Source organism: Ornithorhynchus anatinus, chromosome X3, assembly GCF_004115215.2.
Source record: "Ornithorhynchus anatinus isolate Pmale09 chromosome X3, mOrnAna1.pri.v4, whole genome shotgun sequence".
Classification (NCBI taxonomy): Eukaryota; Metazoa; Chordata; class Mammalia; order Monotremata; family Ornithorhynchidae; genus Ornithorhynchus; species Ornithorhynchus anatinus.
The window spans coordinates 14,337-37,652 of NC_041751.1; the positions used below are offsets into that span (position 1 = coordinate 14,337).

At 49.4% G+C, this 23,316-nt stretch overlaps 1 protein-coding gene across 1 annotated transcript; it reads right to left on the reverse strand.

Annotated features, from left to right (window-relative positions):
- Nucleotides 1-3,836: 3,836 nt before the first annotated feature.
- SERPINB7 (serpin family B member 7) lies at nt 3,837-21,538 on the reverse strand. Its single transcript, XM_029054061.2, has 7 exons — nt 21,370-21,538; nt 20,682-20,732; nt 16,110-16,238; nt 11,203-11,320; nt 8,891-9,033; nt 8,260-8,406; nt 3,837-4,717 (listed from the first exon to the last, which is right to left on the reverse strand). Exons 1-7 carry the CDS (start codon nt 21,535-21,537, stop codon nt 4,319-4,321), a joined length of 1,155 nt encoding a protein of 384 aa, XP_028909894.1. The 5' UTR covers nt 21,538; the 3' UTR covers nt 3,837-4,318.
- Nucleotides 21,539-23,316: the final 1,778 nt, after the last annotated feature.

A 23,316-nucleotide genomic window follows, 5' to 3' on the forward strand; every position in this document is an offset into this window, starting at 1 on the left:
GGGAATGGGAAGACAGTGGCATTGGACATCACTCACTTCCTGGATTTGCAGAGATTTCCCAGTCCCCCGATTAAACCCCGTTCGTTGGTGCATTTGGAAAGTCCGCTTTCCGTTTGGCAAAATAGGTTGGCGTTTCAGACTTTTAAGCAATTGGATGCAGCAGCCAACCTCGTGTGTCAACACAGTCCGAGACGACCACGGTCTGCAGAGTCTGGACCCAATCGATCGATCGTTGGTATTAAACGAGCACTTACTATGTGCTAAGTGTTTGACTCAGGCAGACTCACATCCCGGAAGGCTTTGGAAAAAGAATCTGGGAGGTTTCTTCAGACTCTTGTGTCTGAGGGCAGTGAAGGCAGCCCATCAGTGACCTCAATCTATCCTGCCAGACTGGGCCCCTTGTTTTGGGCCTTGTTCACCAAGGGCCAGGGGATCGCTGCCCGCCAGCAACCTCTGGCACCTGGATCAGAGTAGAGGAGCACCTGAATCTCTGGACTCTGAGGTCGCCTGCTCCCGTCGCCCTCTCTGCTCCGCTGTCATGTCCGCTAACCGAAGCCGGCATGCAGGGACCACTGCTGGGATTTCTGGACATGCACATGTACGATGTCATCCACATTCAGTGTCACCGGAGGTCATGGACCGGCCTGCTGACACACTCAGTCCACGACTCACTTTGTCTCGTCGGTCAATCAATTGTGTTTATTAAGCACTTACCGTGTGCAGGACGCTATACTAAATGCTTGGGAGAGTATGATATAACAGAGTTGGTAGACACGATCCCTGGCCATACAGAGCTTACAGTATAGAAGGGGTGATGGACATTAAAATAAATTAGAGAGAGGAGTGTTGCAAGAGTATGAAAGGATACGTACATCATGTGTGGCTGATGGTAGGGTGAATATCATTTGCTTAAAGGGTATATAGGTGAGGTTAAAGGGATCCAGGTATATAGGTGAAACAGAGTTGGGAGCGGGTAGGGCAAATTCATCCAGATTCAGCAATGAGAGCTCGGAGAGCAGCACCCAACACACATGCTCTGACACCGGCCTTGTCTCTTCCAGATTCACTGACACAGACAGGGTGCTAGGCACATAGGAAGTACTTAACAAATGCCATAATAATGGCAATGTTCTGGGCTATGGTACACACAAAAGATAACATCTTAGTGTACTTCATGCTCCCTGGATTCTCTGGGCAGTCAAGCAGGATAGGGGTGAGACAGTAACTCACCACCAGCCCCAAGTTTAGCCTGGCAGGGGTCAGCTCTCTGTGGCTCATATTGGAACCCCATCTGCTGGCTTTCTTCCCCAGGCTTCCCAAGAGAAGCAGAGTGGTCTAATGGATAGAGAATGGGGGTGAGAGTCAGAAGGACTGGGGCTGTTATCCTGACCCCACCATTTGTCTGCTGTGTGACCTAGGGTAGGTCTCAAGGGATCTGCTCTGTGTCTCGGTTCCCTCATCTGTAAAATGGAGATTAAGACTGTAAACCTCATGTGGGACAGGGACTGTGTCCAACCTGATTACCTTGTATCCACCCCAGTGCTTAGTACAGAGCCTGACTAGGGGTGGGAAGTCCTTCCTGAGTTGCAAAATGGGGGTAACTGAAATCTTTGGGACTAGATTCAAGGAGTAAAGGGAAAGAAACTTTTGAAAATATTTTGTGGAAGTGCCATTAAGCAGAAATAGGGCAAGTGACCCCAGGCACCTGATTCTTCCCTGGGGGGACCGGAGGGGCTGGGTAGTGTGATTGGGCCGTGGGCCCTACGGGGCAGCTTAATCTAAGTGGCGGGTGCACCCGTTCCACCCCTGCTCCAGAAGAGTCCCTGTGCCCGGAGCCAAATGCCCAGAGGGTTCTCCGGGCCACTGCAGCCTGTTGCCTGATGAGGAGTCTGCAAGAGTATAAGGCTTGAGCAAAGACTCTTAGAAGTCTATTTTCTGGTGGGCAGGACCTCCAACTCTCCTCATTCCTCAACCCCTCTACCCAGCTGGAGGAAAAGGCAGGGTCCCAGAACCTGGAGTAGCTCTTTAGAACCCTACTCCCTCCAACCATTGGCCCAGTATCTCTGTTTGTCACTCCCTCCCTGAGACACGGTTGATGTTATCTTTAGAATTGGTCCAGTGGCTCTGCTCACCACCCATTTCTGGGGCTCTGCTCTGGGCAGTGCACTAGGTAATGGACATTGGGCTGATGGAGAGACCTTATTTGGGTCCTGCAGGCCACCCGAGTTCTGTGCAAAGGCCTGGGACCCAGAAATTCCAGGTGCTATTCGGACTGGAACGATCAGCTTTGACACCCAAAAGAATCACTCCTCTGGGCCAGCTCACCAGGTGGGCTTTCCTACTCCCCAACCAGCATCTCTCCCAGATGAAAGGTTGGCAGCGGAGCCACTGGTCGAGGTGGCCAGCCCCAATCCAGCCCAACGAGCACCATGGCCTGTGGAGAAAGCGTGCTACAGCTTCGACTGCTGAGAGGTATCTTCCCAGGGGCCCCACACTACATAGAGCAGAGGTCAGGCCCTGGCCCAGGTGAGGGCAAGGGAGCCCCACAGACGGAAGGACTGGACTCAGGCAAGTGAAAAAAGAAACTTTCCTCATTAGTCCCAGCCCCGGTTACCTGGAGTAGAAGCTCCTGAGGGGAGATGACTCAGGCTGGGCATCTCCCCATCCATCTGGGCCTAAGAGACGGAGCCTCCTGGCTCCAGATGCTGGCCTGGCCAGCCGAAAAAGACCAGACTAGGTTTGATCCACCGACACAATCTTACCTCATTTTCATCATGGCTGCTGTCCTCTTCTTCTCTCCTGAGTAGATCAAACAACTTCTCTTTGATCGCTTTGCCCCATCTCCCCCACCCCACGTAACTGTCTTGGAGAGGGACTATGTAGCAACTGTCTTGGGGAGGGCTTATGTAAATGACAAAAGCAATGAAAGACCAGATCTGTAGGCCCCACCTGCTCAGGGGACAATCCAGGAAGGAGTGGGAATAGAGACTCTTAGACTGGACTGAGCTGCTGTTCTGGTGCCTTCTATACAACACTCCTCCAGGGAAGATCAACAGCAGACATTTATTAAATGCCGTCATTATTAGTATTAGGACAGTGGGATTAGTGAAGAGGCTGGAATGATAGAAATATTTGAGAGTTTGGATGAGGAAAATGCTTTCCAAGGAGCTCCTGTTCCCTAAAAGATCCAGCAGAACCAGAACTCAGATGTAAAGGAACAAAACATTAACAAAAACAATTGCAGCGTGGGCCCGAGGGGCCATCAGTTAGGGCCTTCGCGGCTCCGCTGGGAAGCTCTCACCCCATCTGAGACCCGGAATGAGCGAGACCAGAATTCCAGCTTAAGAAACCATGGGGTTGATGGTCTCCCTCGCTCCCACAGAGTGGTCACCTGGGATGTGGGGTGATTTTGGTTCCCGTAGCCCCTCTGATGCTTTCGGATCTTCGTCTATCTAAATTCAAGGCAAATGCAAATGAAGTCATGAACAGGGTAATAGCCATTAGGGCTGGGTTCTTTGGTCCCCATATGGGTCCAATATGAACTTACTGCATAGAATTGAACTAGAATTATTATAATTATTATCATAGTAGTAATAATAATAATAATAGTGGTATGTGTTAAACATTTACTATGTGCTTAGTACTACAAACTAAGTGCTGGGGTACATACAAGCAAATTGGGTTGGAGACAGTCCTTGTCCACGTGGGGCTCACAGTCTCAGGGCCCATTTTAGAGATGAGGGAACTGAGGCCCAGAGATGTGAAATGATTTGACTAAGGTCACACAGCAGACAAGTGGTGGAGCCGGGATTGGAACCCATGACATGTGACTCCCAGGCCTGAGCTCTATCCACTATGCCATGCTGCTTTTCCAATGAGATGCACTATTTTGGGCATTTCACTTTGTCCCTCTTGTCTTCGAGGACTTGAACGTGATTTTGTAGCTGACTTAATAGTGGGAGACTGTCAATCATTTTGAGCACCTATTGGGTAGAGCGCTGTACCTAGCACTTGGGAGAGTATGATAAAAATAAAAGAAATGGTCTCTGCCCTCCAAGGAGCTAAAAGTCAAATGGCTTCAGAAGTCAGCATTCTCTGAAGAACTCCCAGGAACCTATTACTGAATACAAATGGTATATATTCTACATGCATAGAGAATTAATATAATGGGGCCATCACTAAACGTGACCCAGTTAAGGCAGTCAGTTGCAGAAAGCTAACCCTTTAGCTTGGGTCTTTCGGGGAAGCCGTGTCCTCCCACCCTGTGGCTCGGAGGCTCGTGCAGCCCCGGAGGCAGCAGGAGGGAGTGGCCTCGCTCTCACGGGCAGGAGACTCTGCCGAAGAACACGATGACGTCCTTGTGCTTGATGAAGAACAGGAATGGACGATCAGCCCGGAACACTACGAAGTCTGGCATTTGCTTCTCGACGATGACGTTCCCGGTGAGAGCGGCTGCCTCGGTGCCCTCCTCGGTGACCTCCACGTAGGACTTGTGCACCAGCTTGGAGACATACAAACGGCCCCCAGAGGCGATTCCAGAAAGATCGGCTCTGGACTCGTCAAAGGCATCTGTCATCCCCAGAGCCTTCAGCTGTTGCTTAACTTGGTGAGAGCTCTCCATTTTGAATCGGGGGAGGAAGACCTCCACGTGCTGGAGTTTCATTTTGCTGGGGCTGGTCCAGCGCATTAGATTCGGGTAAGTCAGTTTACTTTCCACCTGGAAGGAGGGGGAACAGGAAACTCAGCTTCACTGAGAGATCATAGGTCAGACAGAGCTTCTAATTAGTGCATAAAAGCCATAGGGGGAAAGGCACAAGGAGAAGATTTCCTCCATTTTTACACCTCTCCTCCTCGGTCCTCAACATTTCACCCATCGCTGGTGATGGGTGAGGCACTGACCTGAAGTGAGCGCTGGGGAGACTGTGAACATTGGATCAGATACTGTCTCTGGCCCACATGGGGTTTGGAGAGAACAGACACGTAGCAGAGACAGAGGACTGGGAAAAGGGGAACAGGCTGAGATGGAAATCAGAAAGAAAACTGGTAAAAGCACCTGTGGATCCGCTGTCCCGGTCCCCTCGGCTTTCACCGCTCCAAGACAGCGGTCGGCGAGAGGTTTGCCAAGCCACGGTCTTCCCAATGCTCCAGTGGTGTTGAAGCTCACCCCTGGGCAGCACCGAAATGGGTGTGTGGAGGAGTGGGGGATAGGGAGAGCAGAATCACTCCACACCTTCATCCAGCAGTTCCCAATGGGTTTGTCCCATTGAATAATCCTGCTAACTGCCAGATCCTTTGTGTCACCTTGAAGTCACCTCGGACCGCCACTGGGAAAAGAAGCTCTAACGATCTGAAAGTTTGGAACCATAACCAAGACCTAGGTGTTGGAAGAGAGATCAAGGTTCTAAATGACCAGCCTAAAATTAAGGCTGTAGAGGGTTGACCTACTGCAATGTTCCTACTATGTTTCTCCGCCTCATCCCCTCCCCACCTTCAAAGTCTTACTGAAAGCACATCTCCTTCAAGAGGTCTTCCTTTACTAAGCCTTCATTTCCTCTTCTCCCACTCCCTTCTTCATCCCCCTTGCACTTGGATTTGACCCCTTTATTCACCGTTCACTCAACACCACAACATTTATGTACATATTTTAAACTTATAATAATGTCTGTCTCCCTCTCTAGACTATTGTGGGCTCATTGTGGGCAGGGAATGTGTCTACTAATTCTATTATACTGTCTTCTCCCAAACCCTCAGTACAGTGTTCTGCACACAGTAAAGCACTCAATAAATGCCACTGACTGATTGAGTGGTTGCCACTTGACTTGTATCAACACAGTGATTCCAATAAAAATGGCACAGTGGAAAGGTGTAACACATTTTACTGCTGGCGAAAGTCCAAGCACCAAGCCGACCTCCTACATTTCAAATTTTTCCTTTCCTGCCTTAACTCTGCCCTCTCCTCCGCCAGGAAAAACTTCTCCTCCCTCATCGACTCCCATGCCCGTCACCCCTGCCAATTGTTCTGGACCTTTAACTCTCTCCTTAGGCCCCCTATTCCTCCCCCTCCCCCATCTCTCACCCCCAGTGATCTGGCCACCTACTTCATCACAAAAATTAACACAATCAGGTCTGGGCTCCCCAGAGTCACCCCTCCCCCTCTTGCCTCCCCCCCACAACCCTCTTCTCTACTTTCCCATCCTTCCCTGCAGTATCCTCAGGGGAGATCTCTTCCCTCCTCGCAAGTGCCACCCCCTCCATCTGTGCCCCGGACCCCATTCCCGCTCACCTTATAAAAACCATCACCCCTGCCCTCCTCCCCTCCTTAACTTCTATCTTTAACCACTCACTCTCCAATGGATTCTTCCCCTCTGCCTTCAAACATGCCCATGTCTCCCCCATCCTAAAAAAACCCTCTCTCGACCCCACTTCCCCTTCCAATTATGGCCCTATCTCCCTACTACCCTTCCTTTCCAAGATCCTAGAACGAGTCGTCCACACTCGCTGCTTAGAATTCCTCAACTCCCATTCTCTCCTGGACCCCCTCCAATCTGGCTTCCGTCCCCTCCACTCTACCGAGACTGCTCTCTCTAAGGTCACCCATGACCTCCTTCTTGCCAAATCCAATGGCTCCTACTCCATTCTAATCCTCCTTAACCTCTCAGCTGCTTTTGACACTGTCAATCATTCCCTTCTCCTCTACACCTTATCTCACCTTGGCTTCACGGACTCCATCCTCTCCTGGTTCTCCTCTTATCTCTCTGGCCAGTCATTCTCAGTCTCCTTCGCGGGCTCCTCTTCCCCCTCCCATCCTCTAACTCTTGGCCATCTTCTGTTCTCCATTTACACTCACTCCCTCGGTGAACTCATCCGCTCTCACGGCTTTGACTACCATCTCTACGCAGATGACACGCAGATCTACATCTCCGCCCCTGTCCTCTCCCCCTCCCTTCAGGCTCGTATCTCCTCCTGCCTCCAGGACGTCTCTACCTGGATGTCTTCCTGCTACCTAAAACTCAACATGACCAAAACTGAGCTCCTCATCTTCCCTCCCAAACCCGGTCCTCTCCCTGACTTCCCTATCACTGTGGATGGTACGACCATCCTTCCCGTCTCTCAGGCCCGCAACTTCGGTGTCATCTTTGACTCGGCTCTCTCGTTCACCCCACACATCCAATCTGTTATCAAAACCTGCCGGGCTCACCTTTATAATATCGCCAAGATCCACCCTTTCCTCTCCACCCAAACGGCTAACTTACTGCTATGGGCTCTCTTAATATCCTGGCTAGATTACTGTGTCAGCCTTCTCTCTGATCTCCCTTCCTCCTCTCTCTCCCCCCTCCAGTCTATTCTTCACTCCGCTGCCCGGCTCATCTTCCTGCAGAAACTCTCTGGGCATGTCACTCCCCTTCTTAAAAACCTCCAGTGGTTGCCTATCAACCTCTGCACAAAACAAAACTTCTCACTCTAGGCTTCAAGGCTCTCCATCACCTTGCCCCTTCCCACCTCTCCTCCCTTCTCTCTTTCTACTGCCCACCCCACACACTCCGCTCCTCTGCTGCCCACCTCCTCACCGTCACCCGTTCTCGCCTATCCCGCCGTCGACCCCTGGGCCACGTCCTCCCGCAGTCCTGGAAGGCCCTTCCTCCTCACCTCCACCAAACTAATTCTCTTCCCCTCTTCAAAACCCTACTTAAAGCTCACCTCCTCCAAGAGGCCTTCCCAGACTGAGCTCCCCTTTCCCTCTGCTCCCTCTACCCCCCCTTCACCTCTCTGCAGCGAAACCCTCTTCTCCCTCCTTTCCCTCTGCTCCTCCCCCTCTCCCGTCCCATCCCCTCAGCACTGTACTTGTCCACTCAATTGTATATATCTTCATTACCCTATTTATTTTGTTAATGAGATGTACATCACCCTGATTCTATTTATTTGCTATTGCTTTACTGAGATGTTCTTCCCCTTGATTCTATTTACTGCCATTGTTCTTGTCTGTCTGTCTCCCCCGATTAGACCGTAAGCCCGTCAAACGGCAGGGACTGTCTCTATCTGTTACCGATTTGTACATTCCAAGCGCTTAGTACAGTGTTCTGCACATAGTAAGTGCTCAATAAATATTATTGAATGAATGAATGAATGAATTTTACAGGGATAATTGCGACCCTGACCACTTCTGGTTATTTTAGCCAAAATTTAATACCGAGAACAACAGAATCCACTCATTTAGGTGGAGGGGACTCCCCCAGTGAGATCAGAAGTTGTGGATCTTACCTCTGCTAGATTATTTTCAGGAAGCATTACATACATATTCATCTCTCCATCATATCTGAGCTCAAGAATCTGCATTTTTGGATCCTCAATGTCAGACAAATTAAATTTCTGCTCTTGGTGCATCATGTGAATCGTTTTTCCAGCACACTGTAAATCAAAAAAAACAAAAAAACTTTCTCATTTCCATTCTTGACAGCTGTGGCTCAGCTTAATCCCATCAGAAAATATTTCTATTCCCATTAAAGACTGCCCCCACCAAGCAATACCAGGGAACAGACAAGGAGATGGAGAGAACCTGGGGCAATTGACTGACTGTGTGACAGACTGACAGCAGCAGGAATGGCACTCACTGAACACGCACTGGGCACGATGCACTGTATTAAGTGCTTGGGTTCATTCAAAAAGGATCAAATCTCCAGGGGCCGGGGTGCTCTTGGAGACCTTTCATTTTCACTCTCAGTTTTGTCCATTAGCACACAGAAGGAAATTACCCTCTAAGGGCACAGAAATGAGGCAGGGCTCGCCCAGACACAGAGGTGAGGCCCCAGAGCCTTGAGATGTGTGAAACACGTTTTGTTTTTTCCCCCCAAGAGACCCAGTTGACTTATTGAATCCGGAATTTGGCACATACCTTGTGGGACTTGAACCGGTAGTTGAGGGTCTCACTCTGAATAAATCCAGATTTCCACTTCCCTTTGAAGTAGATGGCGTTCACCAGTACCATAACTGCTGAAGAACCAATGCTGCCATCTTGGAATAGGTTCTTGATTTTACCTTTTAGAAAAAACAGGGGATAGAGCAGGCTGCATTCTAAAGAAGGGTGCAAGCTAGCTTTTAAACCAGGGGACATGCTGTGTCCTAAACAAGGGCTCAGGGTGTATTTAAAAAATTGGTGACTAACAGCGGGTTTTTTTAGCTTCTGGTAATCACTTCAAACATGGAGCCTCCTGCTCTCCTTCTGGCTCCTCATTGTTTGAATTAATGATTAGAGGAATGCAGGGTGCCCAGTATCTTGGCACGATGCTGTATTTCCACCCATCTGTGCTGGCAAAACCACATCAAAACATCAGGACCAGAAACCTTGCTGGCCCTCTCAGAGAGAACCACGCCTGACCCTGGACCAGGCCCTCTAAGTGAAAACCACGCCATGGGGGACGATGATGAGGGGTCTCCAAGGAACTCTCGACAGGGACGTGAGCAGTGCTATCATAGAGAAGTGAGGGTCAAAGGGATAGGAATTCACTGGACTCCGTTCTCCCCAGCAATGAGGCACTCAGAAAGGCCCACTACGTTGGGCTTTAGTGTGCTAGCAAAGGAAACTCACAAACTCTCCTAGTTCACTGGCTCCATAATCAATCAGTGGCATTTATTGAGCCCTTGCAGTGTTCAGAGCACTGTACTAAGTGCTTAGGGAAGTAAAATACATTGTGAGGCAGGTGGATGTCACTCTAATGAATGTCCCCGCTCCCACCAACCCTCTCCACTTAATAACAGCCTGGAGGTGATCTGGGTCCTGGGGAGAGCCAGCCCCACCTTGACACAGTCCCAGGGGCCCAGAGATAAACTGTGGCCTGTTTTCAAGTCAGCATCCTGGGAAAGAGAAGCAGTGGTTTGAACAGGGTCTCCCTGGGACCCAGTCAGATTCAGTACCTAATTTCAAAATTCAAGGAGAGATTTGTTCTGTTTTGGCTTGAATGGAAATGAGGGGGGACCCAGCATCCTTTTATTGGGCATCGAAACACTGAAAGAGAAATCTTCTGATTCTTCTAGAAAGAGGCCCAGGTTTGACTTTTCTCTCCTGAGAACTTCTGAGGAGGAGGAATCCCAGCCCACCTGGGCAGTCCCCTAGCATCAGGATGGCTATTTTTCCCCTGTTTGACTGAAAAGCCTGTTTGGGAGCAATTGGACTGGGGGTTTGGGTCCCCAGAGAAACATTCCGGTTTGGGGCCCGTTCCGGCTGAATCGGGTGCAGTTTTGCAAAACGGTGACCACGTGACATCATCACAGCACACTGCCTGCCAATGAAAGCGAGTGTGATGTCTTCCGCACCCTGGGGTCTGGATGTTTTTGTAGACTTCTCAGATGTCCCTAGCTGCATTTCCATGTGAGCGGCAGTGTGGAAGAAAGGGGTTTGCGGGGTTATCTGTGGAGAGGGCTTGGGAGCGTCCTCTGTGGAAGGTCAGGAGGAGTGCTGACTCCATACGAAAGAGGTAGACTTGAAAGGTATCCTTCAAATTTTGGAAACCCAAAATTCTGATTCAATTGAAATTGCCCATCTGGGCGTTTCCAGAGTGAGGGTAGCTTGCCTGGCCTGGGGGAGGAAAGAATGTGGTTGTTCCTGCGTTACCGGGACCCTCACTATCTCTTCGCCCATGTACTTTATGGTCACCCTTCCCTGCTTCCTTCCTATCAGAGGCAGAATTTCCAGTGTTTCGATGGAAATCGCCATCACCTCTACCCACAGTTAACAAACCCTAAAGCCACATCGGCAACCAGTCAGGAGGTGAGAAATTTCTAAACTGTCTGGGCAGATCTGCGGTTCGGGACAGCCAGGAGGACACTGAGCCAGCGGCAAGGGACTGTCGATGCCATTCTGGGACAGCTGGTCCCCATCAGCTTCACCTCCCTCTCTGCCTTCCCAGGGCAGGGAAAGTGTCCCACTCCGAGCCAGTGGGCTCCCAGTCTGAATTACTGACTAGTCTCACACCACTCAACTGGTCCTCGTCGGGAGGTCCAGCGTAGCCATAGTCGGACTCTTATGTGCCCCTGACAGATTTGAGGCCGGGACTGGGAGGGGTTGAGGGGGTACTGGAGGATGTCCTGCCCTAGGCCGGCCCCTAACCCAGGCCGTGAGGAGGACATCATGCCCTAGGCCGGGCCCAAGCACTGACATTGTCTGGACGAGTAGCAAGGGAGGGCGGTTAAGCTCTTGCTGCTACTTACCACTTGTCTGATTCTCAATCCAAGAATTGATATCTTTCATGGTTTCCTCAATGCCCGTTGTGAAGTCAACGTTTTTCACTCTTGCTTTGTATAATTTTTCAGCACATTCTAAGTAATTCTGAAAAATACAAGATCCCACTATTAACTGCACAATTAGAATTTTCTAACCACCACCAGTTAAAAATATAGCAGAGCGACTGAGTATGACTGTCTTCCCTTTTGGTCCGTAAGCTCCTTAGCCAATCCATCAATTGCATCGATTAAGTGCTTACTGTGTGCAGTGGCTGTCCAAGCTCCACCAGCTTACAGTCTCCTTCTGGGTGGGAATTGTTTCTACAAACTCTATTGTATTGTACTTGCCCAAGCACTTAGTACAGTGGTCTGAACACAGTAAACAAATACCATCGATTGATTATGGAGTCAGGTAACTGGGAGGTTGTGTGAGTTTTCTGTGCTAGCACACTAAAGCCCAATGAAACATATAGAACAAGTCAAATTGTGTGTGTGCATATGCACACAAACGTGCTTACACACAAACACACACACTACACTATCATGTTTGATATTTACAGCACCTGGCATCATTTTTGCTTTTGCCTCCTCCTCTAATGATCCTTTCCTGTTTTCACTTTGTCCACCTTGCTTTCAGTTTGCCAATTTCAGCTGGCTGTGCAGCTACAGTTTGGTTAACCCTCTATGATCTGTTGTCTTGACATATCTCCCTGAGGAAGCAGGGTGGAGGTGCCTGGAAGCTTTACCAACATCTCAGGGCATCTGAGTTCCGCTGTCAGTGTTCTGAACATCTTTTCATTTAAAAAGGACTCGAACTCTGAGAATCATCCCACCTAGCCCCCTCAACCTGGACCAAACAACCAGATGGTTAATACTTCCAAGATTGTTTCTCCCTCATTTTTGAAACAACTAGGAAACAAGGCTCTCAGACTAAGTATTGAGAGGACAGGACATGCGGCTTTTCCAACTGACTTGCTTCAAAATTCTGTGAGCATAAAATGCTAATATGCATTTAACATTTTATGCTCAGAGAATTTCAAAGTGAGTCATTGAGTGAGTGGCTTCCACCTTCTTCAGTCCTAAAGTCTTTCTGCTACTGCCTCTTGAAGCCAGACTGGACAGCGTCCAGTTTGACAGCACTGGTGACAGACCAATGTCCAGGTGTGCTATCCCCTGTCCAATAGAGGCAGGGCACCGCATGTACTTATGTCCAGCATTTCTCTTTTCAGTACTCAACTTCTCTCTGCCAGGGTTCCTGCTGCCATGTCTCACCACTTGGTGTGGCACCCGAGGCCCCGAGCCCCCCTTGGTGAAGACACCATGGCTCTGAAGCCATGGAGGGGCCAGAGGTCCCCTGGCGAGCTTCCACAAAATGGGGCGAATGACATCATCATGCTACAGTGCGTGCCCAGTATTTGGTATCATATGCATCTCCTGGTCAAAAAGGGCCATCAATGAGCGCCCTACTTGGAACACCGATCCTCAGGGGCCAACACGGAAAGAAGGATGGGGAGTGAGAAAGAGAATGGGGTGGTGCCTCTGTCCAGCTGGGTTTCACTGGGCAACCAAGAGAGGGCACTAGGTGGAATCCTGACACACACCCCAGAATTTAGAGGTGATGGGGTAGCCCTGAGTGGCATGGGTGCCAGGCTGGGTAGATAGGCAAGCCTGGGAGATGACAGGGGCAGGAAAGTGCTCGGCACTGTTTTGTACCAAATCCCATCTATCTGACAGGATGATGAATATCTCCAGGGAAGTGTGACTGCGGGTGGGCAAACTGTGACAGTAGATGGACAGAGTGACTGCCGTGCGGGGGACTGTGCCCAGGGACACTCCCTGGACCCGGCGTGAGGAATTCCCCTTGGGGGCGAGGGAGGGGCCCGACATCTGGTGGCTGTGGGATGGGGAGCGGCTGGAACACGGCAGGGAACCCGAGTGGGTGAGGGAGGCAGGAGCTGCCCAGACGAATGTGAGATGGAGCAGAGGCAGATGCCAGCACAGATAAAGAGTGAAATGCCACGGAGGGTGGAGTGGGGCAGTCTCTGGGAAGGGAAAGGGGAATGCAAATGGGACACCGATGAGGTGACGTCAGGCTCAGGAATCCTTTACGGAGCCAGCGCGGGGACCCATGCTGACATCTTGGGTTGGGAAAACTGGGTGGGCACAATTCATTTTAGATCCTGCAATCACAATGACCCAAACACGGTTACAACAATCGGCTGGTAATGACCAATAGTTGCCAGGGGCTTCGAAAGGAGCCACACACAACTTGCTTTGAGGCCGTGTAAACTGTCTGCGCCAGCTCACCAGTGGTACAGGTCCCGGGCTGCTCCGGATCGGCGCCCGTCACCCCGACCGGAGGAAATCAGAAAGTCGCTGAGCCCCAGCATGCCACTGCCATCCTGGTGGACCTGCGAGCTTCGCGCCTGCCCCGACGGCTCCCCACCTCCCCTCCGCCTTCCCAACGCCTCTACTCCTGCTGCAACTGCTGTTGCTACTGTGGACTCTGTGTCGGACCCAGTTTTCTTCGATCCATCCCAGCACTTAGTGCAGTACCTACCATGTCATCAGTATTTGACAAATACCACAACTATCAGCACAATTAGTATTATTGCTATAGATATTATTGCTCCTCCTTCTCCTCCTCTTCCTCCTGCTGCTACTACGACTTCTAGCTATGCGATAGAAGACATTCTAGTGTTAAAACCAAGAGCTGTAAGCGGGAATTCAGTCATGCTTCGGGGATCTGACCATTCCCCCACCCCCATACCAGGTTTGACCTTTGGGTGGGCCGGAAAACAGCCCAGGCCCTACCGCCACCACCCACCCCCCAGCTGCATATTATGTCCGATCCTCCACTGGAGGAAAAGGAGAGGGAGTTTCCTAGAGGAAATGCTGAGGAGGAAAAATTGGGTTCTGGGGCTGGAGGGCTGTTTTCTACAGCCCTCAGACAAAGAGACCAATCCAAGATTCAATTATTCTTTAGCTTTCCCTACATCTGTAATTTTAGTGGTCCATAGCTACCTATCCCGCCACCACTATCCTGAGATCACTGACGCTAATAGATCTTCAATGAGGGGTCAACTGGTAAATCACTGAGTTAAGTAGAGATGTCCATTATTGGAGAACACATCTCTGCTCCCCTGCCTACAACCTCTCATTAGGGCATGAGCCGAGTGTTTGTCACTTCCAGTGCCCACCTCCTGCTCTCCTGACCCAATGGCATACCAGATACTCTGCCATCTTGCTGGGGGGAGGGGAGGAGAGGGGTCACTGATGAGTGGCAGGGACCTAGGTTGGGAGTCCCTGTGGAGAAAGTAGGAATACTAAGAAGGAACCAGGTAAAAACAAGTAACCAGGTTTTATGCCAAGTAAACAGGTATAAAAATAAGAAAGGTTGAGAAATGTAAAAATGGCAAAATGATGTTCATTTTAAAGCCAGTAGTCTTATATTCATTCATTCAGTCAGCCAGTCACATTTATTGAGCGCTTACTGCAGGCAGAGCACTGTACTAAGCTCTTGGAAAGTACAATTCTGCAACAGATAACCAGTCTATGCGGATCAGGGAATAAAATCCAAGCTGGAGGGGGATGGACAGTCTTGTAAACCTGACCGGATTTCATAGAGCTCAGAGTGAACCTTGTCGTGGGACAGGTAAGACAGCAAACAGAGGGCCAGTCAAGCATAGAGGCAGGGAGAGAGAAAAAGGCAGAGCAAAAGAAAGAATAAGACAGAGAGAGAAAGACCGACTCCTGGGACGGAGGAGCGATGGGATGTAGGGACAGAAGGGGTTGGAGCAGAGATAAAGGGACAGGGTGAGGATTCAAACCGACGGCAACCCGGGTAACTCTGGGGTGGGCACAGCCCCTTGAATAGGTCATCAGCCCAGTCCAGTAGGAGGGGCCGAGCCACTGTCCCATGGGAGCCACCTCGCCCCCACTGCCTCTCTCCAGCAGCAGGGGCCGCTGGGCCGGGGCTCCGCTCAGACCCTACTGGACCGCTGCTGGCTTAAGGCTCAAGGGCAATGGGATGAGGCAGCTGCTGACCTGACTGCCCCATGTCTCCTGGGGAATTTCAACCAGTATGGCTGCACCGGGAGCCTTCAGGAATTGGGTAGACAGAAGCCATTCAGGCCATGGCTGACGAGCAGACGAAGACTAAGAGGCTACAGAGCCCGTGCCTCATGGGGCCTCTGGAGGGGTTGCACGTAGTGGGACAGAATCCCAAAGGGTTGGCTGCCCGGTCCACGGAGGGACAGTTTGCCCATTTTGGCATGGGCCCTCCTAAATGTGAGTCTGTGAGTTTGGAGTTTCTACTTCAAAGGAAGTGGCAAATCTCTGGCTAAAGCCAACAGGAGGCCACCACTCTGAGAGCCAACTTGCCTCAGCCACCAGCCTTCAACCAGCGGACCCTTGAGTGACACCTGATTGGGCCGGTTTGCTGAGGGATGCCGATGGCGATGATGATGATGGTATTTGTTAACGTCTACTTTGTCCCAGGCACTGTATGAGGTGCTGGGGTAGAGATAAGATAATCAAGTTGGACACAGTTCTTGTCCCACGTGAGACTCAAGTTCAAGTATGAGGGAGAACAGGTATCGAACCCCTGTTTTACAATTAAGAAACTGGCCGCAGAGAAGTTAAATGACTTGTCAAAGATCAGTCAGCAGGCCAGTGGCAGAGCCAGGGTTAGAACACAGGTCCTCTTTCTACCAGACCATGCTGCTTCTCTGTATGCAGATCTACTGAAAAATCATTTTGAAATACACTCAAGCCGAGGAAATGGCTTTCTGGTCAATTACTGGATTACCCAGCAGTCACAGGAAGAAGGTTAGGAAAAGGGGACAGCACTTGACACGCAAATAATCTGTTGTTATGGATTTGAGTCAACTTACCTTATGAAATTCAAATGCCTTTTCTGCAAAAAGCCCATTGGCTATATTAAGCTGATATCCATTATGGGATGTGTTTATTTCGGAAAGAACTGCATGCAATTGAGAATGGAGTCCTGAATTTTGGTCAACCTATCAATTAAAAATAAAGACATATTAAAGATGCATACATACACGCACTTGTATGCAAACATGTTATTGGGAAGAATGAAAAGAACAATTTTCTATTCATTCATTCAATGGTATTTATTGAAGATTAACTCTAGGCAGAGTACTATACAAGCACTGGGAAAGAATAACATTTGTTAGGTTAACAGTACACTCAAGCTAATCTACTCACTGAGTCCCACTCTCATCCCTCCCAACGCCTACCTCTTGCTCACACTCTCCTCCCCCTACCTGGGACTCCCTTCCCCTTCACACGGTACAGGCTATTTCTCACACCATTTTCAAAACCTTCTGAAATCACATCTGTCTTTCTATCCTGTTACTTCCCCATATTTGTAATTTATTTTAGTGTCTGTTTTCATGGCTAAAGTGTAAGCGATTGGAGGGCAAAGATCATGTCTACCAAGTGTACTCTCTTAAACACCTCATACAGTGTTGAATAGATATTTTAGTAGGTGTTGAATAGATATTTTAGACTGATGGACAGAGCATAAACGAGAGCCACTAACAATAATAATAATAATAATGTTGATATTTGTTAAGCGCTTCCTATGTGCAGAGCACTGTTCTAAGTGCTGGGGTAAATACAGGGTAATCAGGTTGTCCCACGTGAGGCTCACAGTTAATCCCCATTTTACAGATGAGGTAACTGAGGCCCAGAGAAGTTAAGTGACCTGCCCACAGTCACACAGCTGACAAGTGGCAGAGCCGGGATTCGAACCCATTACCTCTGACTCCCAAACCCATGCTCTTTCCACTGAGCCACGCTGCTTCTCTAATACCCCACAGGAGGCATCAGTACCATGATACCAACACTGTGTTCCCTGGGGAAGGGATTTTACTTAAAATTAGTTTAGGCCCAGTCACTGGAATTTTTGGTCAAGAAATCTCTTGGGCTTTCTAACAGTACAGAGGCTAAAATAGAAAGCAAAATGAACATCCAGGCCCCAGCAATACCTGTAAGTTCCTTGTGGGCAGGGAACAGGACATTTTGGGTTGGATTTTTCCATTGTTAAGTACAGTGCCATCCCCGGGGGGGGGGGGGTGTTCAATTAAACAGGGTGGCCTGGTGTACAGAGCACAGGCCCGGGAGTCAAAGGACATGGGTTCTAATTCTGGCTCTGCCATACGTCTGCTGTGTGACCTTGAGCCAGTCACTTAACTTCTCTGTGCCTCAGTGACCTCATCTATAAAATGGGGATCAAGACTGTGAGCCCCATGTGGGACAGGGACCATGTCCAACCTAATTATCTTCTATCTACCCCGGTGCTTAGAACAGTGTTTGGCACGTAGGAGGCACTTTACAAATACCATGATTATCATTATTATTATTATTACCATCATTGCTACTGGTCAGCGGTTCAGTCTATGGCCCCAGTGCTCCCAAATGGGAGGCAACATGACCTAGGGGAAAGGACATGGGGCTGGAAGTCAGGAGAACTGGGCTCTAGATCTGGCTCTACCACTGGCCAGCTGTGTGATTCTGGGCAAGTCACTTAACCTCTCTGGGCCTTCCTCATCATCATCCTCAGCTGTTTGGTTTGAGCGCTTACACCGAACTATGGGAAACTATAATATAGTAGAGTTGGTGGACATGAACCCTGTTTACAAAAGCGTGTAATCTAGAGATAGAACAGACATTAAAATACTTTACAGAGAGGGGAAATGGCAGGGTGTAAGGATATAGACATAAGTGCTGGGGGCCTGACAGTGGGCAAGGGTATAGGTCTGAATGGTTAGATGATGCAGAAGGGAGGGATGGAAGGGGAAATGAGGGCTTAGTGGGGAAGGCCTCTTGGAGGAGATGTGCTTTTAGAAGGATTTTGAAGGTGGGGAGAGTGGTGGTCCATCATATATGAAGAAGGTGGGAGTTCCAGGCCAGAGGGCAAGGGGTCAGTGATGGGATAGACAAGATCAAGGTGCAGAGGGCAGGTTGGTATTAGAGGAGGGAAGTGTGTGATTTGGGTTGCTGTAGGAGATCAGCGAGGTAAGGTAGGAGGGAGAGAACTGGCCAGATGTCTTGAAGGTTATGGTAAGGAGTTTCTTTTGGAGGAGGAAGTGGATGGAGATTGAGAAGTGGGGAGACAGGGACTGAACGGTCTTTTAGAAAAATGATCTGGGCAGCAGTGTGAAATATGGACCAAAGAGGGGAGAGACAGGAGGTGGGGAGGTCAGCAAGGAGGCTGATGTAGTAATCAAGGCAGGATAAGTACTTGCATCAGCATAGCAGCAGTTTGGGTGGAGAGGAAAGGGTGGATCTAGAGATGCTGAGAAGGTAGAACTGACAGGATTTGGTGATTGAATGAGAGAGATGAGAGGAGGATAATGCCAAGGTTACTGGCTTGTGAGACAGGAATGATGGTAGTGTTATCTACAGTGATAGGAAAATCAAGGGAAGACCTGGGTGTTGTTGAGAATAATAAATGGCGATGAGGTGCCTGCTCTCCCTCCCTCTTAGACCATGAGCTCCATATGGGACAAGGATTCTCTCTGATCTGAATAATGTGTATCTACCCCAGTTCTCGGACAGTGCTTGGCATAGAGTAAATGCTTAATAAATACTGACATTACTATAATTATCATCAGAATGACTGAATTCCTTCCCTTTTCTTTTTTCTATAAAGCAAGGTTTTTCCATTCATGAAAATCCTAATGACTGAGGCTGCTTTGGGGGCTAAAGTTATGAGGGTTTTGTGGCTGAGAGCATAGATCTGTTGGTCTAAGGGGTTGGGAGGCTGTGGGGTTGAAGTTGGAGGGCTGGGAGACTGTGGAGCTGAAGCTAAGGGGCTGCGGGGGGTGGTGGGGCTGTAGCTGAGGAGGCTTTGGGCTGAGGCTGTAGGCACGGGAGACTGTGAGGTTGAGGCCCATCTCCTCCAAGAAGCCTTCCCTGACTAAGCCCTCCTCTCCTCTTCTCCCACTCCCTTTTGTGTCTCCCTGACTTGCTCCCTTCATTCAGCCTCCCTCCCATCCCTACAGCACATATGTATATATTAGTAATTTATTTATTCATGTATATTAATGTCTGTCTCCCTCTACAGACTGTGAGCTCAATGTAGGCAGGGAATGTGCCTGTTTGTTGTTGTAACGTATGCTCCCAAGCCCTTAGTACAGTACTTTCCACACAGTAAGTGCTCAATAAATATGATTGAATGAATGAATGAAGAAAAGGGGCTGGGAGAAACTGTGGTTGTGGAGGCTGTGGGTCTGGGAAGCTATTGGTCTGAGGCTATAGGGCCTAGGGGCTGTGGCTGTGGAGGTTGTAGGTCTGGGAGGTTGTGGGGCTGAGAGTAAGGGATTGGGAGGGGCTGTGGATGTGGCGGCTGTGGAGCTGAGGCCAAGGGGCTGTGGAGCCCTGTCCTGAACGTTAAAACAGAAGTAAATGAGACCTACGACCCAGGGCTTGAATTGGAAAACTCTAGTCCACTTGATTTTTTTGATGTTGACCTCAGAGTAACTCATTTTTTGACTCATCGTCACCCAATGACCTGGGACCTCTTCCCCAGGATTAATCTCACTTTTCCTCAGACTGATTCCCTAGTCTCATTAGCAGCCATGACAATCTCTGCTTCCCTGAGAGCATTACCTCTGGTTTCATCCTTTACTGCCCCCTCAGTCATCATTCTTGATATTTCCAGATTGATTCCCACCTCTAAACTGGGCTTATGCACTCCCACCCGACCTGGTCTGAGACATGCCGCTGCCATAGCTCCGCTGGGCTGGGCTAGATTCAAACAAATGAGCCCCTGAATTTGAAGAGGTGAATCCGTTTGCATCCGCGAGGAGCAAATGAAACAGCAGCTTGCCCATATCAAGCCATGGTGCCAGGACCCCAGTCCAAACCCCAGGCCTCCCATGTGAAGAGAAATAGATTTTTTTTCAACTCCACATTGCCAGACTCAACCCAAAAACCTCACAGCCTGGAAGGCTACTAGGATGAACCTGAAAATGACCAGAAAAGGCATCCCTGGTCATGATTAAATCTGTGCCCTTTGGTAAGGGAGGAGTAAAAAGAGATGACCTCCACCTAGGACCAGTGGGTTTTTTCCAACCAAAACAAGGTCCTAGAACGATCAACTCCTCGACTCTGATTTGACTGTGAGCCTGGAGGTTCTGGGTTAGGAGACAAGAGAAGTTTGAGAGTGGCAGGGGCAGCGTGGCCCCTGAAACCCATAGCCCAAGTGATAGCTCTTCTGCTGTTGAGTATTGCCATCAGTTGAGCACTGCTGTTGTTTTTCAGCTCCCACTGATAGAGTTTCCACAGTACTTTCCTGTCATTTCCTGAAATAAAAATGCCATGCCTTAAACTAAAGTCCCACCTATCAGCTTTCTATTGATAAATAGATGCTCTACTAACTTTTTCCTGGCAAGGCCACCCAAAATGAAATTTAAAAAAAACTAAATCTCTACCTGGTCACGAGAAGAGTTTCCAGGTCCTGTAAACTTACTGAAGTGCAGCACCTGTTCAGGGAAAGATACAAAGTGGTCACTCGGGCAACTGGAGGAGAATCTTCCCGCAGCCAGTTTTGTCTCTGAGGACCGAGATGGGCAACGGACATACGATAGTTACTCTTTCACATTGAAAAGTCATTCGTGGTTCAGGGATGGCTCTCTAGAGAGACAGTTCTGACATTTTGCCACCCATCAGCCTTAAACTGATTGCCATGTGTTTGTGCAGGTGGTTTGGTAGGAGTTGCAAGAGAAAACAATATAAAGGGGTAGCAGGAATTTTGAGATTTTGAGGGGATTTATTTGGAAATGTTGCCTCCCCACTAAAATGGTACCAGAAGATCATTTCTATAATTTTCCGTGCAAGCCCACCGAGCAGTGAAAGGCCCCAACAAAAGCCGAACATGTCCACCAAATGCCTAACGTGCCCACAAGCATGCCCACCAAACATCAAGTGTCTCAACCAAGCACTAGGTGTACCCACCAAAAGCTGAGCAAGTACATCGAGTTTGCCCACCGAGCATTGAGTGCCCACTGAGCACAGACATTCTTCAGGGGGTTCTCCCGGGAGCCTGGTTTGCCCTTGTATTGGCCCACGGGAGAGGAAGGGGCACAGAGGGGTGGAGACAGGAGTCCAGGTGAGACTTACTTTTTCTATCTGAGATGCACAGTCACCTCTGGCTCCCAGCTGCAGCACGGCCAAAGTGGTGAATAGACTCAGGGGGGAAAAGAAGATGTTTCCATCCACTTGATTGCTGTTCATTTCTTTGAAAAGATTGCAGCAAAATTCTGCATTTGCTGCAGCCAGGGAGACCATTGTGGAGCTGGAACCAACCTGGGGCGCAAAGGAGGAAAAAAACACACACTCAGGATCGAGGTTGCAGCTTCTGGTTTGCCAGCTTCTGGGTTGGGAACCACTGATCCTCCAGGGCTCAGCCACAACCCCTCCCAGTGCCAAAGGAAACTGACCTGAACGGATGAGAGGCCGAGAGGGAGAATGAGGGAAACACAAAGACCAAAGGACCCGGGATTTAATCAATCAATGGTATTTATTAAGCACTTAACTATGTAAAGAGTACTCTACTAAGCACTTTGGGAGAGTTCAGTACGAGAGAGTTGGTAGACACAATACCTGCCTACAGTGAGCTAACAGTCTAGTGGTGGAGACAGACATTAATATAATTTATAGATATGTACATAAGTGCTGTGGGGCTGAGAGTGGGACAAATACCAAATGTCCAAAGGGCATAGATCCAAGTGCAGATCTATGACGCAGAAAGGAGGGGGAACCGGGGAAAAGAAGGCTCAACCGGGGATGGCCTCTTGGAGGAAATGTGATATAAATGAGTCTTTAAGATAGGGAGATGGCAGTCTATATGGAAGAGAGGGAGTTTCAGGCCAGAGGGAAGCCGTGAGAAAAGGGTCGGACACAAGACAGATGAGATCGAGGCACAGTGAGTAAGCTCGTGCTAGAGGAGCAGAGTGTGCAGGCTGGACTATAGTATAAGATCAATGAGTTGAGGTGGGAGTAGGAGGGTTGCAAGATAATTAAGGGCTTTCATTAATTCATTCATTCAAGAGTATTTATTGAACGCCTACTACGTGCAGAGCACTGTACTAAGTGCTTGGAATGTACAATTGGGCAGCAGATAGAGACAATCCCTGCCCAATAATGGGCAGGTAAGGAGGATTGCTTAGCACTTACGCACCAGGCAAGGATCTGCACAGACAATCATGCCCAAAGCCCATACAGGGAATGCCAGGCCTCGCTCTGCCTGAGTGGGGGCCTGGCAAGGCCACCAGCTGTTGCATTTTTATAAGGTGTGAAGGGATGGGGTCAGAGGCCCAGGTGGTCAGCAGATGGGAAATCTCTTCTTGAGCGATGGCAGGGAAGGATGAGACGGTGAATGAGGGGATGGAGTTAGGTAAAAGGGAGGTGAGGGGGAGTTTGGAGGGTTTTTTTCATTTATAAGAAAAAGAGCCAAGGAAGGGGATGCACAGGTCTAAGGAAGTACTTCAGGATGGATGGATCGACTGACCCAGACCGTGGATCTCCCAACGGTACCATGATCTGCAGAAGCAAAGAAATGAAAATATCGTTCACACAATTTCCCCCGAGTTCCTATTTCTGAACTCTCCTTCTGAAGTACATCATGAAGATCCCATGATCTTTCCACTAGACCTGCATGAACGCTAACCTCCCTGTACATGGGTGGCCAATAGGCTCTGGGGCTTCTACCCCTTCACAAATGACTCCCAAAGGACTTTGCTATCCAGTTCCTTCAGGCAGAGCTCCCGACCTTTTCCTTAACCTCCATGCTGGGCTAGGGCAGGCTTCGATGGCCTTCAGCTTGAAACTCCTGGTTTTCAGGTTGAGCAGCCTACCTAGGATGATTCCACGTCTAGATCGTGTTGTGCTCTTAAAAACATCTCTATCTCTTTAAAACTTTTTCCCCCTATTCCGGTGGACAGAGCACTGTCCTGGGCACCTTGGGTGGGTGGAGCACTGCCCTGGGCACCTGCTGTGGGCAGAAGGCTCTCCTGGACACCTGCCGTGGGCCCAGCAATACACCAGGCACAGGAGAACAGTCAGAAA

Coding starts and splice junctions, on each gene's coding strand:
- SERPINB7 (XM_029054061.2), bottom strand. CDS start 21,537: ATGGTCTCCCTGGCTGCAGCAAATGCAGAATTTTGCTGCAATCTTTTC. Junction 20,733..21,369: donor GTGCATCTCAGATAGAAAAA/GTAAGTCTCACC, acceptor TTCCCTGAACAG/GTGCTGCACTTCAGTAAGTT. Junction 4,718..8,259: donor CTGAAAATAATCTAGCAGAG/GTAAGATCCACA, acceptor CCCTCCTTCCAG/GTGGAAAGTAAACTGACTTA.